Below are 16,876 nucleotides of genomic sequence, written 5' to 3' on the forward strand. Positions count from 1 at the left end.
AACTTTTTTTTAGTTCAGGCTAATAGGCTTAGCGTACTTAAATAGCTGCATATAATATATTTGCACAAAAATATTGTTCAACTAAGTTATTTTACCCACAAAATTCTAAGCAGGGTGCTCACAGCACAAAAGGAAACCGCAAAACGTGTCTGTAGTCTGGCCCAAATTCAACCCGTTTGTTTTTAAACTACACCCGACTTACAATTCTGTATTGAACAGATTTGGTGAGGCATGACTTTTCAGCCTCTTACCCAACATGAGTGCCATACGGTGGATAAACAAGCCTATACGACCGCTGTCTTAACACGAGCTGTGCTGGTGGGCTCTAAAATTGGTCAAAACACTCTGTACCGTCTGCAGCTTAAATTAGTGTTTTTCATTGTTATCGCACAGCTACAAATCTAAAGACTTGGCATTTATCTGTGCTAACAGTCAGGCAATATGTGTTGTGCTAATCTTTATAAAAAAAAACGCTTAGCATGGCCGAATAGTCTACGAGCAGTAGTTCTTAATCTTATCGCACTGACACTTAACAAATTACATGAGATACTTATTTAAACATGACTTAAATTGCACAATACGTTATTCACGTTATGTACATTTATTGCCATTTTTCTCTAAACAACAGCATTAACGTCTTGAAAGCAATTCACATAAGACAGGTCTGCATTTTTTTCTATGCCCAAATAAAACCTAAAAAACGTGATGAAAAGGCATGTGATAAAATAAACAACACTACACCATTGGTACAAAGTATTTTCATGCGACGTTACAAGACAATTTTTTTATTTGCTTAAAAACTAATGTTGCTAATATTATTTATAAACAACCATCTAAGTTTGTAAAATAACGAAATTTGATGAAGTTAAAAAACTGATGCTATACGCAATGCATTGGAAGCAAAATGAAAACGACGATGCACAGCTAGAGAACTATAGGCAAACATTTTTGTTACGCTTAATGGCGATAGGGCCTGTGTGTTTAAAGCCTCAATTGTCAGCAGAAGTCCTTGTAGCAGACTCTATGTACATCAGCAGTTCTGTCACTCGTTCATGATATGATGCAAAGCTTTTCCGCCTGAAAAACAACATAACAGTATGAAGTACAAGTAGTAGGCTAATGGGTCTTTATAGCCCAGCAAGTCACACTGGTAGCAGTGTCTTAATTGTTTAGCAAAACTGTTGTTGTTTGCCTTGACCAACATACCAATCAAAACTGCGCAGAAAAACGTTTTATGTTTTTGTTGGGAAATTTTCTGTATTCTTCTGGATGTATAAGCGTTTCCATATTAAAACTAGTCTGTGTCAGTTTTCATATCACCAGTTTTTTAGCATTGTGTAACGCTATTACTAATTATTGTTGTGTAGGCCAATTACAATGTTGTTCGAAATGTTCACGGTTGACAAATTTCTTTTGGAAACCACTACTGATTTACGGATGTGCCAATAGCAGAATTTTTATTACCTTTTTCTTCTGCTGTTGTTTTAGTTGTTCCAAGTCGCGAATTTGTCTCTTCAGGTCTTGGATCTCCTTTTCGTTCTAAATAGTTTTTGTAAAAATATGTAAGAAAGTCAGTAAGTAAATGTATTGAGTTTGCGCTCTTCAAGCGTCGTTTGGCGAATACCGTAAGGTCACCCAGATGGTAGCCATATCATTTAAAAAGGGGAAATGATTTAGTGAGGGCGTAAATTGGGAGATGCTCATATTTCTCTTAAGACTTTTCATAATAAGGTGATGCTAAAATAATACTTACTTGTCCATTTGTTTTCTGAACTAAAATTGCGGTCCTGTGCAAAGAAAGGTTTACTGGAATTGTTTCCTTTTTATTTTTTTCTACTTCTGTTTGAGAAGCTGCTGCTTCTTCTTCTCTTCTCGTTAGTAATTGAGCATATCGTTCGTTAGCCTGCTCTAACAACTGTCTTTGATTCTCTGTTTGTTTGGCTTCCATATCTTTTAGTTTTTGCATTTCAAGTTTATGTTTTTTGTCTTGTTCTTGTGCCTCTTTTTTGCGGGCTTCTTCTGCGAGTTGAAATTGTTTTTCAATTTCTTTCAATCGTTCTTCCGCTTTTGTTTGAGCGTATCTAATACTCTCTTCTCGTTTTTGGGCTTGGACGTTTTCGATTTTTCTTTGTACTTCCAGTTTGTGTAATTCAAGTTTTAATTTAAACAGTTTTAAAATGTCATCATAGTTTTTGTTGATCTGAGTTTGAAGTTCCTCTTTTTTTGCTTTGATAATCGCTTCACTTCCAATCTTTTTAGCCTTGTCATAATTGCGATTAGCTTCCCTCAAGGAAATTCCGTGCGCTAGTAGTAGTTGCCAGACTGCGGTACTTTTTTCGCTCGACTATAACAAACAAGAAAAAATACAATTCAAATTTTATTACTATTAAATAACACTGTGACTTACAGTTTGCATATTTGTTGCGTACTTTTCTACTTCTTTTTTACATAATTGCGACAATTGAAAATCGGCAAAATTCTGCAACAAATAAAAAGATAAATTTAACAAAAAATACATAACCACTATCCTGTTCCATTTGTCAAAAACTGGACAGTACCCCTTACTCATAGTACGGTGCTTTTTCGCATACCGTACATTTAAACAAACCAATCGAAATAACATTTGTATAAATTTCACGACAATGACCTGGTCTAATAACTATGTGCAAATTTCATCCCAATCCCTTAAAGTCTCCACGTTAGTGTTGTCTTTAAAGTTGTTAATTGATTTAATTTGCGTACCACATTTAGGTGAATGTTAATGTTTGTAATTCTGACCACTTACGGAAATTGCAAGAAAAATATTATTCATAAACATATACGGCGCAAAGAGTAATAGTGTACTTCCCAACTTATTTTTTGAAACGTAGTTTAGCAATTTATTGTGCTTTTTTGCCTCAAATCATGTAAAAAACAACTGTAGAAAACAACACAATTACCTTTAGGAACCTCTAGTTCAAGGAATACTATACGAATCAACACTGTTGTATTTATGCATAGAGCTGATTAGGGGTCCTGGTACGCGAACTGATTTGCCAGGCCATATTATATTATTTGCACAAGACTGAGCGGCATTTTGTTTTTGTTCCTTTTGTTCCTTATAGCGCTCCTTTTAAAGAGCGATTTAATTATCGCTATTATAATCGATTACAAAACTAGTGTTGTCATTTGAATCGATTACAAAACAGTCTACAAGAGTTGCAAAGGTCACACGTACGTTGCTTAGTGAGACCGGATTTGGCATTTTGTCGCTTAGCAACATTTTGCAGGAATGTGAGATGATCTCATTCAATTCTTTTCCTGTAGTTTCACTTCCAGATAGATTGAGCGGTTTCACATTGTCGGCCAAATGTTTGAACAGTTCCTGGCTGTGTTTGAGGAACTCATTACCAACGTCTGAGTACAAAGAAGGGTAAATTAGTGGTTCGCGACACGTGCACCTTGAAACAAACGCTGCCAGGTGTGCCGCAGATTAACGGTAATTTTACAAATCGTTTAAAAGAAATTATAAAATTATGAAAAGTTACTAACGTAGAATAAAAAGGCATTATACGCTTTGCTGTTGAATTAACACAAAAACAAATTGTGCCGTTCAAAAAGATTTGTGACTATTTTGGGAATATAAGTTTCGTTTAAAGTCTGCCGCCGAATACATTTTCATTTACCGTGTCGGTTGGATAACAAAAAGTTGCAGAGCAGTGCACTGGCTAATTTTGCGACACAACTTACAAAATGCGTCCGTAAACAAAGCTGCAGTCATTTCTTTTTTAAAAAACATTGTTTGTAAATAATAGATTTTTTTTAACATCGCTTATTCTTGATGGTTGTCTCACCACCAATAACTAAAGTTTCTGCATTTGATTTTCGTGTTGCAACAACTTCACTTGGACGGGGTAAAGCACAGGCTGTCACGTGCTCAAACACCCGTTGGAGATTTGAAATACTTTGGTTGACTTCACTGGCGTTTTCTTTAGAATCCGTAAATATTTTATTTAAGTATTTTTCCCCTCCTTTTAATCCATATCCCATATCCACAAAAGGGAAATCGCGCAAAAGGAAAAGTAGATTCTGGAAAAGGGGATTGGTTCTGGTAATTTTGAATTAGATTTTAAAAAAGTAGATTCTCAGGAAAAACGACACAGTTATAGCGATATACATTTTCATACAAAATAATTGTCTGCAACTTTCAATTTACTCGTACGATTAATGGCAGTTACAAGTAGTTATACCTGAAAAAGTACATTACTTCCTTCTTTCTCCACCCATTTTGCTGTTGAGGTCCAAAACTACAAACAAATTAGGTAAAATTAAAACACATTTTCTTTTCTCCTTGTGTTCACCTCTAAATGATCCATATCCGATGTTTTAATTTGTTCCTTCAGATTAAAAACCAAGTAGGAACTCATGAGTGTGGCCAACGCAAATATTTGTGCACATTGCAATTTTGAAGTCTTTGTGTCAAACATTCCCTGAGTGTCCATTAGGTACAAGGCGATCTAAAAATTCCACAAAAATATTAATAACGACTGGCCCAGTGAATCTCAATCTTTCATAAATCGTGCCCCCTTGCGATTACTTTGACGGCAAGTTCAACTTAAATCAAATTATGGGACAATAGTTACGGTGGCCCCTATGTGGACACAAAGATCGTGTGGAAAATTGTCGATGAAATAAAGAATTCTAATGCACATCCACTAGTGATAAATCCAAAGGCAAGATATCTTTAACATTGTGCTTAACGAAAGAAAATGGGTTATGCCAAAATTGAAATGGGTTTTGGCGAATTTTTCTAGTTACACTACACTCGTGGGCCATCCAGGATACAACTCGTAGCCCCCCTAAAGGGGTCGCGGGCCTCACTGTTCTAGACATAGCAGGGATTTGCATCATAATAAAATACAATTGCCAAAATCTAGTTTTGTTGCAAAACTCTGCAAATAGGTGGCATCTCAATTCTGTTTAGGCCTAGACCGCTAGGCACATACGTTTTTAGTTCCTCTTTTTATAATAATTGGTGCACTAAGCATCCAAATTCCCTCAGTCGTTCTGTCTGCTCCAGCTTTCCATTCAAATATTGTCGGCAGTTCTTCGTCATTTTCATTAACGCGCGGATTCTTGATCTGAACAAAACGCAGATTTTTGTTTTTTTACCTTTTAGTGGTAAGGTTCTCGTTAATTTCAATCTTACCTGGTCCAAATGCCTCAGAAAGAGATTAAGCAAGAACGATTTTCCTTGTCTTTGATCTCCACAAACACAAATAATCGCCACTGGCAAACTTTCTGCTGGTTTTAAAATTTCGTTGAGAACAGTGTGTTGTAACGTGAGACGGTCTTCAACTTTTTTGAGAATTTGTCTTCCCTCATATTTAAATTGTAGTTTTCCACGCGCGATCGCAAGCATAGAAGCCATGGCTATGTGATACGAACCTGTTTGGCAACCTTATTGCTAAACGATTTTGCAACAGTTTACAATAAGCCACTTTACCTTAATTACCAATCCACCAAACTGACAAACAGAGTGGAAAAACGCATTTTTAGCACGATCTGTTGTAATAATTTGGCGCTCTCTAGCGAAACGTAATTTTGTAATTATTAGCCACTTAAAGTTAAACTTTCTTGACGTTTGTGTATACCTTTAAAAGGCGACACAAAGACTTATTATGGCGTATAATCTAACTAGGATGGTATTCTTTCTTTAGTAAAAGGGTTCATTTACAATCTTGTGCATTCTGTTTATTAATTAATCATAGGCAATGTTACAGCGAGAGAATGCTTAAATGTACTGTTTTACTGGTTTAGGCTGGTGTTCTGACTTAATTTACTGTAACGTTACAAAGTGCATGTTATGATGGGTGAGTTATACATCTAAAGTCACAAAGGTTATATTAGCATTGTTTGTGATACCTTTCCAACTTGTTAGGAATCAAAACCAAAAATTATACATAAGTTTTGGATTTGCATACTCAAATAGCTACATGTAATATGTTTGCACAAAAATATTGTTCAACTAAGTTACTCACGAAATTCTAAGGAGGCTGATCACAGCACAAAAGGAAATGTAAAGCGTGTTTGCAGTCCGCCCCAAATTCAAACCTTTTGTTAAAAAAATACACGCGAGCCTCCCAGACTATACATTTCTGTTTTGAACAGATTTGGTGAGGCATGACTTTTCAGCTTCTTATCAAACTTGAGTGCTGTGCGATAGATAAACAAGCCTATACGACGGTTGTCTTGACACGAGTTGTGCTGGTAGCCCCTAAAATGGGTCAAAACACTTGGTACTGTCTGAAGCTTAAATTAGTGTTTTTCATTGTAATCGTACAGCTACAAATCTAAAGTAGGCCTGCCATATTTCCATCCCTAAAAAGGAGGACACATTGTTGAAAAGAACATGGAAAAACCCTTTATGAGTCCCACCAAAAATTAAACGCTTAAGACATTAGACGGTATACACTAGTTTGGATAAGTTCAACGTTTATCACACCACAACACTAAAATAAGATTGTATTTTCATAAAATGTAAAACCTGAATTATTCTTAAAATATAAGAGGAATGTGTATAAAGGCATAATTGTCACATATGTATTTGGTAAATCAGACATTCCTTAAAAAGGAGGACATTTGGGCCCTTTTTCTTGTCCTCGGAGGACAACTTGGTTTTTGTTAAAAAGGAGGACATGTCCTCCAAAAAGAGGATGTATGGTAGGCCTAATCTAAAGGCTCGGCATCTATCTGGCGTTGACAGTCAGGCAATAGCCTATGTGTTGTGCTAATCTTAACAAAAACGTTTGGCGTGGCCGAATAAATTAACGCAGCGGTTCAGAACCTTATCCACTGCTAAAAAAATGTGGGATTTATTTAAACATGACCGAAATGAATGCATAAGACTTTTTCACGTTATGTACATTTATTGCTTTTTTGCAATACAATAAGATTAACTCGTAAACCGCAACATATATAAGAGGTTTTACATTTTCTACACATAAAAAATGTTAATTACACTAAAGTGCACATATTTGTACCGCAACACAACACACGCAAAACACGTCTGTACAGCTAGCGCAAGATAGAATACAAGCACATGACGACAAGCATGAGTGATCGGAAGCTTTTTGTTGCACAATGAAAAGGTTTGCGAGAAAACAATCAACATGATACATCATTTGTTCAACATAATACACCATTAGTCCCTTATTTCGTCATAATATTTTGACCATCTGTTTTCAATAGCGGCGATAGTAGAATAGCAGAAGACTTTCCGGAAGTATTTTTTATGTATCGCATCAGCTTTTTGTTTCGTCTCTTATGATATAATGCACGGATTATTTGCCTGAAAAACAGCGCCATGGTGTAAAGTACCGGTAATATTTACTCTGACCTGATAGCACTTACAAGATACACTGGACGTTGTGCCATGTCAAGCGGAACTGAAACTTTCGGTAAACAGTTTAGCAATTGCGAAAGACTTACACAAGCGGTTATCACGCAAACGTAGGCTATACCTGACCAGAATTTTAAAAAACTGCCTGGCAAAAAAAAAAACTAATTAATAAAGAGTTTCTTTTTAATGTAGACTTGTTTAGGTTTTTTTTAGGAACTATTTGATAATTTTCGAAACAGATTTGGCCAGAATAACAGCATGTTTCCATACTTTTAAACTTCCCGAGTTTTACGTTTCGTATCATCGGCTCCCACCACATGCATTGTGCACTGCGCTAATATTAATTGATGTTGCAACCACCTAATGTGGCACTAGAAATTACAGTCAATAATTAACAAACTTGTAGTCAGAATTGATAATCTACTAAAATAGCAACTTATTGTTTACGGATATGCCATATGCCTACCTTCTTCTTTTTCTGCTTCCTTTCCAAGTCACGAATTTGGTTTTTCAGTTCCTGGATCTGCGTTTCGTTCTAAAGCGATAACAGTTTATAATTTTTTTTATATTTTGATTTTCCAACATAGTAACCAAAGATAATTAGATGACGTTTATCCTGCATGCAGGCTGTTGTGAAAATACTCGGAAGTTTTGTTTTAGTTGTTAATTCAAGCTTTCGCATTGCTGAGATTCATCTTGAATTGCTATTATATTCAGCTTACATTCAAACAATTTACTCAACTTGGAATGCGAGTCGATAAAAAAATATCAGAAATTAAAAAGTTTGGAAACCACATGCTGGTGTAGACTATACAATGTTTTATCGTTGGTTTTTCAAACACACTTACTTGCAAATTCTTTTCCTGAAATGAAATTTCGGAAGTTTTCCTACAATTTTCCAACCGCATTCTCTCATTTTCATGTTTTTCTGCTTCTCTTTGGAGATCTTCTTTCAAATCTATGTAGTTTCTTTGAGCAGCCACTGCTTCTTCCTCCCTTTTCTTTTGTAGTTCAGCGTATCGTTTGTTTTCCTTTTCTATCATCAATATGTGATTCTCTTTCTGCTTGGCTTCCATACTTTCTAAGCTTTTTATGTGACTTTTGTGCTTCCTTAATAGTATCTCTGCCTCATTTTCGCGAGCTTTCTCGCTATTTTTAAACTGTATTTCAATCTCCTTTCTTTGTTCCTCTGCTTTCTCTTGTGCTCGTCGTTGCTCTTGCACAAGATTGTGGATTTGTATGTCCTGTTTTGTTAAAGTCGCTCTAATATTCTCTTCTCTCATTTGAGCGTTGGCGTTGTCCATTTTTCTTTGCCTTTCCTGATTGCGCAATGCAAGTTTTAGCTCAAAAAGTTTTGACATATCGTCGAACTTTTTGTTAATCTCAGTTTGAAGTTCCCGCTTTTTTGCCTTGATAACCGTTTTGCTTCCAATCTTTTTAGCCTTGTCATAATTGCGAGTAGCATGTTTCATGTGCAGTGAGTGCTGTAGTTGCAGTTCCTCGACTGAAGTACAGAATTCTCTCCACTAAACAAACCAAAAAAATCAGTGAAACTATTTGGTATAGATAAACGTATGACTTACAGTTTGCATATTATTTTCATAATTCTCTGCTACTTTTTCGGACAGTCGCGACAACTGGAAATTGGCGAAATTCTGTAACAAACCCATATGCTATCTTAAAAGGAAAACATGTATGTTGTCGAAAAAAAATCGTTAACAATTTAGAGTCGGTAACGTCTTACATACGTTGCTTAGTGACACTGGATTCGGCATTTCGTCGCCTAGCAACATCTCGCAAGAATGTGCAATAATCTCCTTCAATTCTTTTCCTGTAGTTTCATTTCCAGATAAGTTTAGTGGCTTCACGGTGTCAGCCAAATGTTTGAAGAGGTCCAGGCTGTGTTTAAGGAAATCAGCACCAATATCTACAGTGCATAACAGTTTAACTTGAGCTTGCATCGTGTGCCGCAGTGTAACTAACATTTTTTGAATCGGAATTATTAAATTTCGACAAAATTAAAATTACTGTAATGCTGAATAAACAACACAGAACTTTGTAGTTGGGAATAGTACCCATCGCAAAGTTAACTTTGCTCCTTAGTAACGTTTTAGTTTGAGGCGTGCAACCTGCTGATAAAAGTGTTGAAACAGCGTGACGAGTAAATAGAGATTGTTGAATACTGGCTTATTTTCTGAAGTAACACATGGGTGCGTATTGCTTTTGCCGAAAACGTTTATAAATTAGTCTTATAACACGTTTATTGTGGATAATTGTCTCTTACCACCAATAACGATTGATTCTGCACTTGACCTCCTTGTTGCAATAGCGTCACTCGGACGTGGTAAAGCAAAACCTTTCACTTGTTCAAAAACCCGTTTGAGATTTATTATGCTTTTGTTCACTTCAGTATCGTTTTCCGCGGATACAGTGAACATTTCCCTCATGTAATTTTCTCCTCCTTGTAATCCATATCCCAAATCCACCAATGAAAAATCACGCAGAAGAAACAGTAGGTTCTGTGTATAAATTGCTTAGTTGTGGCGATTTAAAATCAAATCGATAGGAAATTTAGGGCCAATTTTGTTGACAGTTGCCCACAAAATTACCTGAAAAAGTGCATTACTTCCTTCTTCCTCTGCCCATTTGGCTGTTGAAGTCCAAAACTAAAATAAAATTTAGGTAACTTGTAAACACATTTTATTATTCCTACAAACATGTCACCTCCAAATGGTCGATATCACAGGATTGAATTTGTTCCTTTAGATTGAAAACCAAGTAAGAACTCATGAGTGTGGCCAGCGCAAATATTTGGGCGCATTCCTTTTTAGAAGTTTGTCTGTCAAACATTCCTTGAGTGTCCATGAGGTATAAGGCGATCTTAAAATTTCACAAGATCATATCACCAACGTAGGGACACAACAGTGACTATAGCAGCAGGATACAATACGGTTGCCAAACAGTTGTTTTTGTTACCTTGCAATTAACTTAGATGGTTTACAACATGTTCCTTAGTTCCGTTGAAGCACTTACCTTTCCAGTCCCTCTTTTAATAATGATAGGTGTACTAAGCATCCAAATTCCCTCAGTCATTTTGTTCATTCCAGCTTTCCATTCAAATGCTTTCACCAGTTCTTCGTCATCTTCACTAACGCGCGGATTAGCAGTCTAAATAAAAAGGCCTATATTTTAGAAGCAAATCAATTCGGTTAGCCGCTAGGTGTTCTTCAATTGTTACCTTGACCAAATGCCTCAGAAACAGATTAAGCAAAAACGATTTGCCTTTTCTTTGATCTCCACAAACAGAAACAATCGCCACTGGCAAATTTTCGGCTGGTTCTAAAATTTCATTTAAAACTTCCTGTTTTAACATGAGACGCCTTCCAACCTTAGTCAGGATTTGTTTTCCCTCATACTTGACTTTTGGCTTGTTCCAAACCCTTGCAGTTAAAGTTTCCATTGCTTGTTAGTTAAGTCAGAAATCTTGTGGTAATAACGTTATTGCAACACTAAATATGCTGCTCATTTAAACATAGCCGATTAATTATTAACCCACCGAGAAGGCCATCCGTGTCTTGTGCGTAGCCAGTCGGTTTACTTTTCAATTGAATCAAAGCTTTAATAACTTATACGAGCTGTAATGCGTTATCATTGCCTAACAATTCTTCTTTTGTGAAGGCCGATCCGCAAACAAAATTCGGTTTTCGAACAGTCCGCAGTGCAAAAAGGTTGCCGAACCTGACCTAAACTATCCATATAAATATTTCGACCATGTTCATTTAGGTTTCAGAGGATATATTTGAACGTTATGGCTAAATTAAAAAGTAAACTTCTATAGGTATTGGTAGCAAGTTGAGCAGTTTCGATGTGAAACTAAATTTTAATTTGAAAGCTTTGTCAAGTAATTTTCTTGCTATTCCCGCTTATATTTTGTACACTAGTTTGGTTGAAAAGAGTCCAAGAGTTGACAGTCACTGCGAAAGCGTTTTCCAGCTTTTGTGGATTACGTTTGTACTGTTTCCCTGAAAAAAGAAACAAAAACGGAATTATCACAAGCCCGCATTGGACGGCGAAGCAGTTACCAACCACCAAAGTGCATGACACCGCAGAGCAGACCATTGGTGGGATTTGAATATTTAACCAACTAGTTATCTTATCAGCAACATGCCTTATTGGCCCGTTATAGACCAAAGATGGATGTTTGCATAGCCACAAACAGGCTTCTAGCAAGTAAAAATATGTTTGTGATGAATATTTTCGTTAGTTTAACAGCATGTTTAAAAATGGAATCCGGCGTACCGAGTTGGCCCATCCATGCATTCGTTAACAACCTGTTCGCGGGATCCTGTAGTTTCCGAAATGCGAACTAACAGCATTTCACTGTTACTGCAAATTAGGTTTCTTCAACTACGATCTCTACAACAATGTCTACGCCGGGGCATAAATATGTAGTACCTCTTGCTTTATGGTGGGAAAGTAACTTACATAACGCAAATGTTTATCACATGCTTGTGTGATTGTAGTGTGACAGCTTTAGGACATGTTTGTGACCTAAATATCTCTTGTCACCAAAGAAGGTGTTTTGTGAACAGGAAAAAAAAACAGTAAAAGCAACGGGTCATTTTGGCAATAAAGATTAGTTATAACCATGGTGGTACTTCATATTCACATGGACTTTGTATTAAAACTATGCAAACTTCCAAATATGGTGAGGAAAAGCACGTCCTGTTGGAACAAATTCTTTGTGGATCTTTAGCGCACTCTGGCGAAACATATATTTAAGATTGTTAGCCGCAAGGTAGGTTTTGTTGCCCCGTCTTCATTCTTTGAAATTATAACCTTCAACCATAAGAACCAAGTAGGGAAGTGTTGTATGTAGAGTAAAAAGTATTCATTTCTCTGTTTATTTATTTTTAAAAAATTAACCGCTAGGTGACGCTGCATAAATCCTTCGCCGAACGTTTGTACCCGCTGTTTTCAGTGCAGAAGGTCCCAAACAACAGCAAAGGATAATAAAGAAACAGGAGGAGCAAGAGAACCTCGGCTTGATGACGACATAGAGTGGGAAAATGCACAAAAGAATTCGTCAAAAAGAAAAAAATCTAACGCTCTCTTTAGGTGGTGTGCGATCACGAACTTTTCAGTTGGGTTTTAAACTAAGCAAAGGCCCAGAAATATTTCGCTTTGTGCTAAACAGCTTTGCCAGTGATTCTAATGCTAGCGACAATTGGTTTTGGTTTGTTTTTTGTCTTATTTTGAAGTGATTATTTTTTAGCGCTTGTGATACTAACTGTATTTATGAATTGTGCTGCTGTTAATGAAGCTAATGCAAATTTTGTGCATGTTCTATAATAGTCCTGTTAGTATAAATAGTGATTTTTTAACCAGTTTTAAGTTTGTTTTGCTTAGTAAGGCTTCTTGTTGATCATTTTTTTGGTACGCATCAATAATTGCTTGGAATTTTCAGTTGACGCTTTGAATGACGTTTTTGCGGTTTTTTTTGCATTTACGAAAATAATCGGTTTATAGTTTACGTATTTTGGGTTTTATGGTACAGAAGGACCAACAATTTCAATTGCCCATTATGACAAAATATCTCAGTTCAAATTCTATAATTTGGCGTTACGAAGCTTATAATGACCCAAATGAATCTTTTTGGTCAATTTGAAGCAATGAAAGATCAAATGTTTCGGACAAGATCTTATAAAAGTTCCTTTTTAATCGCGCTTGCCTTAGAAAACCTCGTCGCTTGGAAATTTCATAAAAATTTTGAGAACTAAACAGGACTTTCTAAACTTTTACATGAACATATAGATATGCATTCCAGTGTGACAAATTGGGATTGATTAGACCCGCTCGTGCGTCTTTGAACGATTTGTGGTAATCAGTTTTGCAACGATTTTCGCCACCGTTTGCTTGTCGTCCTGTCCTCAATCAATCAAAAGGACAGATGGCAAAAGCATTGTGACAGTTTAAACTATTTGCATGCGAATGGCTGGAAGTTTAACGTTTGTAGCTGAACTAGTAGCAAGGCAATATAGCGATTGTTAAAGTGTTAGACTATTATAATTTCAGTCTCACGGTTGATTTCACGTAAAAGGTAATTTTACACCGCTTTTAAAGTTTTACTAAGGTTACGCTATTAGGTTTTAGATTAATTAGAAAAGACCAAGCTGAAAAAAAACGCTCTGTTTTTCAAAACAGTAATACACAGCGGGACATTTTGTCGCAAAAAGCCTCATAACAATTACGCAAGGTCCAAAAAAGCCCTATTTTTAAAGCTAATGTACATGAATTTATCTGCCTGATACAAGTTGCACATATGTGTCAGCATTGCAAGTTACAGTTTAACTACGTTAAAAGTGCAAACGTTGGCCGCAGGACTCAACTTTACTTCGTATAGCGCCGTGGCAAATTGTTTCCTCCCGAATTTCCGATTGTTTAGTTCATGCGTGGTTAAGCTTCTACTTTAGCTGTGCTGTATAATGCAGGTTGTTGTAAGGCTACAGAGTCTTCTCTGGATCGTTTATAAACTTAGAGAATTTACAAAAGTAAAATAGAAGGCATTTTTGTTACAAATAAAGTAGATTGTTTCAGCATAATGGCCTAAATTGGGATTTGAATAAACTGTTGTAGGTGACTATAGTAGGCTAAGCATATTGTTATTCTTTTCACATAAAGATTTTGGCTTTAAGGCAAACTTAGTTCTACAAAGTTGTTTTGTGTGCATGCAAAGTACTAACCTAGTGTATGTTATTAGCTATATCTAACTGATACGTAATATATCTACACTGATTACATAACATATATGAATTACCCTACTGTTATATGCCTCAAACCTTTAAAGATCCAAGGACTATAATAATACAACGACAACTAAATAGTTGTTTAACATTGTGCATCTATTTTCGCTATTTATGTCGAAAATCATTTTATTTGTTGTTTTCAGAAGTAACTGTGCCTTGGTCATAAACAAACTGTTGGAACAAGAAGCATGTGTGCTAAAGTCCAAAGTAAGTGAGTACGGTCTGCTTTTTGTCAACTCACGACAAACGCACACATAGAAATCTTATTTGACTGGGGCAAAAAATGATGTTGGCCATCAGCTAAAAAATGGGTGGCAAAGTTTTATACGCTGATATATGGCTGAACTAAAAAAATAGGTTTGATCAAAAGCTAATAAAGGCGCGTATAAGAAACAATTGTTACCTTGTCCAATTTCATAATTGTCAAAACAGCCAGGAATTCCGCAACGAAGCACGTTTTATTTGTCGTTGTATTTAGTTACTAGTTTTGAAAGGTTTTAAAATTTTTTCTAATAAACCCAAATTAGTTAATAAAATCTAACTGGAACTAAATAAAGTATTTTCATTAACAGAGGCAGATTATATTGATGTGGAGTACGACGATATTTTGGAGGACAGAGATTTTATTTCTGTTATGACGCAACGTGTATACAACGCGTTTGGCGTAACAGGTATGAATAAACCCAGTAAGAATAATTTAAAGTCGAACGTCTTGCATCCCTTTTTCCTAATAGTTAAACTTTGTGCCTCGTAATATAGAGGAGGTTTTAAACTGCGAAGTAAATTAGAAACTGTTTTATATAAACTCCTAATTGAAATTTGTTTGGTTATTTTTCTGCATTTGTTATGTTAATTTTATCCCTGGCTTATTATTTTAGTCTTGTAGAGAAAATAACAAGATTGTCATAATTTTGTGGTCGGTGATATTCCCTAGGTTCAGAAAAACATAAAAATCAAATGACTTTGAACGTGCAGGCATAGAAGGAACTTAATTATCCCTAACAACAAACTCACAGTTAAAGTAACAAACGTTGTTTTAAATTAATAGGAGGAACAGTTTACTTCAGAGGCATGAAAAAGGGTGTGGAGTATAAGCTGGCAGGCCACAAGCAGGAGTTGACAAAGATGTCTTATGCAGACGAAGACATTAAATTCACCGTCAAATGAGGAATTTGAAAGTTGCAAACTGACATCAATTGTAGCAATTAACATGTATTTTTTAGTAGACATAGTTGCTTAGTAGTGTTTTGTTTCGTGTCTGGTTTCGTAAACCTTTTTTTCAAGCAATTTTAAAAATCTCAGATTAAATAGCGACGAAAATTTACCTTCCCCTGAAAATAACAGCATTATACTGACAATCGCCCCTGGCGTATGTAAACACCTTTAGAAATATCCAGTTGACTTTCTAAACACAATTCCCACTCAACTCATAGCCAAAACTTTTTGTTTAAAACTATTTTTGAAAAGTTTTTGTGCCTATTTTTGTCTGGAATCTTACAACTCTGTTGGTTTATGTAAATATATGATTGCCTTTTTGTTGCCTACTCGCTCTATGCCCTAAATTTGGTTCTACTGTCCTCCTAAATTTTTGCAAAATGCCTTTTAAATGTTTGAATTAATGCAATGTAAAAGTATTGCTTTTAAATAGCTATTTGTTTTGCTTGACTGGCTACCGTTACGCTCCAGTGCACAATCGCTTTTTCTCCTGAGACTCGCGGCAGCTGCTGTGAGGTTTTTCAAGTTTATCTTGAATTTATATGTTTAACCCGAAATATTTGATTAAATTTGACACCAGTGCTTTCGCATTTTGTAGCAATATATTCTGTACCAGTATATTAACTTGTCATTTCAGTGATATCATTGATTTTAGCTGCAGAAATTGTGTAAATAGGTAAATGGGAAAGGGTTTATTTAGGGTGGTTGAATGTTGAAAAGACAAGTCGCTTAAAAAATGGCGCTACAACCTACAACTGAGAAAACAATCAGTTTTTTTGGCTGTCATTGTTTTGATAACTTGATATTGCGATTTTTGTGTGATATGATAAAGGTATATGGCTTAGTTTAGTCCTCAGTTTATATTTAACCTAACCAAATGACTATATTACGAATAAAAGTCAGTCAAGTTTTTCAGTTTATGTAGCAAAAAAATGCACTTGCCTGCACCATATGTGTAAAAATAGGCATTACTTTGACGTAAGACAAAATCTCGTTGCACTTTCATCCTTAAAATAGGTCACTACAAAGTACAAATACTACCGCCAGCTCAGACCTTGTTGTCTTAAAAAGTGTGTAAATGTGATTAGGAGTATTTATTGCCGTACAGAATGTCTTCAAGGCGTTGGAATAGTGCTGTGATTTTCGTCAGCCACAAGTAAACAATCCACTGTCGAAAACACAGGCAGTTTATAACCTAAGGACAGTTAACAACAACTTATTGCTGTTGGGGTTTGTGGTAAGATAGTTATAAGATATCATACCTTGTAAATGGCTGGTCTAAAACACTACCAGAAAAATACAGACTGATATAAGTCCAATGAAAACTTCAGTTTACTACTACCAGTTAATGATTACGTTGCAACGTAAAATTTGTGCAAACATTAGTTTTTGGTCTATTCTGGCGCCCTAAGCAAGAACCAAGACAAGCTAGTTGACGTAATTCCCGTGTTTGCAAATATTTACCACTCTTAGG

General features: G+C 35.8%; 3 protein-coding genes and 1 long non-coding RNA gene across 4 annotated transcripts; 1 reads left to right on the forward strand and 3 right to left on the reverse strand.

Moving 5' to 3' along the window:
- Positions 1-593: 593 nt before the first annotated feature.
- Positions 594-2,473, reverse strand: LOC145214397 (uncharacterized). The gene is made up of 4 exons (XM_080082906.1): positions 2,408-2,473; positions 1,754-2,344; positions 1,465-1,539; positions 594-1,077 (listed from the first exon to the last, which is right to left on the reverse strand). The coding sequence occupies exons 1-4, from the start codon at positions 2,414-2,416 to the stop codon at positions 1,051-1,053; spliced, it is 702 nt and encodes a 233-aa protein (XP_079939032.1). The 5' UTR covers positions 2,417-2,473; the 3' UTR covers positions 594-1,050.
- A 483-nt stretch (positions 2,474-2,956) lies between these two features.
- Positions 2,957-5,410, reverse strand: LOC145213282 (atlastin-2-like). Its single transcript, XM_080081512.1, has 7 exons — positions 5,189-5,410; positions 4,986-5,120; positions 4,341-4,496; positions 4,230-4,286; positions 3,834-4,068; positions 3,218-3,396; positions 2,957-3,109 (listed from the first exon to the last, which is right to left on the reverse strand). The coding sequence occupies exons 1-7, from the start codon at positions 5,408-5,410 to the stop codon at positions 2,957-2,959; spliced, it is 1,137 nt and encodes a 378-aa protein (XP_079937638.1).
- Positions 5,411-6,945: 1,535 nt separating this feature from the next.
- On the reverse strand, positions 6,946-10,258 carry LOC145214286 (atlastin-3-like). The gene is made up of 8 exons (XM_080082786.1): positions 10,106-10,258; positions 9,991-10,047; positions 9,666-9,900; positions 9,130-9,308; positions 8,965-9,036; positions 8,230-8,907; positions 7,848-7,916; positions 6,946-7,330 (listed from the first exon to the last, which is right to left on the reverse strand). The coding sequence occupies exons 1-8, from the start codon at positions 10,244-10,246 to the stop codon at positions 7,304-7,306; spliced, it is 1,458 nt and encodes a 485-aa protein (XP_079938912.1). The 5' UTR covers positions 10,247-10,258; the 3' UTR covers positions 6,946-7,303.
- A 2,379-nt stretch (positions 10,259-12,637) lies between these two features.
- Positions 12,638-16,020, forward strand: LOC145214719 (uncharacterized). Its single transcript, XR_013857104.1, has 4 exons — positions 12,638-13,481; positions 14,331-14,394; positions 14,760-14,858; positions 15,236-16,020. It is a non-coding gene; the product is annotated as an uncharacterized LOC145214719 (long non-coding RNA).
- Positions 16,021-16,876: the final 856 nt, after the last annotated feature.

The sequence above is a fragment of the Phallusia mammillata genome, chromosome 2 (assembly GCF_965637545.1).
Source record: "Phallusia mammillata chromosome 2, kaPhaMamm4.hap1.1, whole genome shotgun sequence".
NCBI lineage: Eukaryota > Metazoa > Chordata > Ascidiacea > Phlebobranchia > Ascidiidae > Phallusia > Phallusia mammillata.

Bases quoted from the DNA above. Each gene is read 5' to 3' on its own strand.
- LOC145214397 (XM_080082906.1), bottom strand. The intron at 1,540-1,753 runs GTAAGTATTATT...AAAACTATTTAG, and splicing joins TTCAGAAAACAAATGGACAA to AACGAAAAGGAGATCCAAGA. The intron at 1,078-1,464 runs GTAATAAAAATT...GTTGTTTTTCAG, and splicing joins AACAACAGCAGAAGAAAAAG to GCGGAAAAGCTTTGCATCAT.
- LOC145213282 (XM_080081512.1), bottom strand. From the start codon at position 5,410: ATGGCTTCTATGCTTGCGATCGCGCGTGGAAAACTACAATTTAAATAT. The intron at 5,121-5,188 runs GTAAGATTGAAA...CGTTTTGTTCAG, and splicing joins TTCTGAGGCATTTGGACCAG to ATCAAGAATCCGCGCGTTAA. The intron at 4,069-4,229 runs GTATAACTACTT...CCCCTTTTCCAG, and splicing joins GAAGTAATGTACTTTTTCAG to AATCTACTTTTCCTTTTGCG.
- LOC145214286 (XM_080082786.1), bottom strand. From the start codon at position 10,246: ATGGACACTCAAGGAATGTTTGACAGACAAACTTCTAAAAAGGAATGC. The intron at 10,048-10,105 runs GTGACATGTTTG...ATTTTATTTTAG, and splicing joins GTGATATCGACCATTTGGAG to TTTTGGACTTCAACAGCCAA. The intron at 9,309-9,665 runs GTAAGAGACAAT...TATGCACTGTAG, and splicing joins AGAATCAATCGTTATTGGTG to ATATTGGTGCTGATTTCCTT.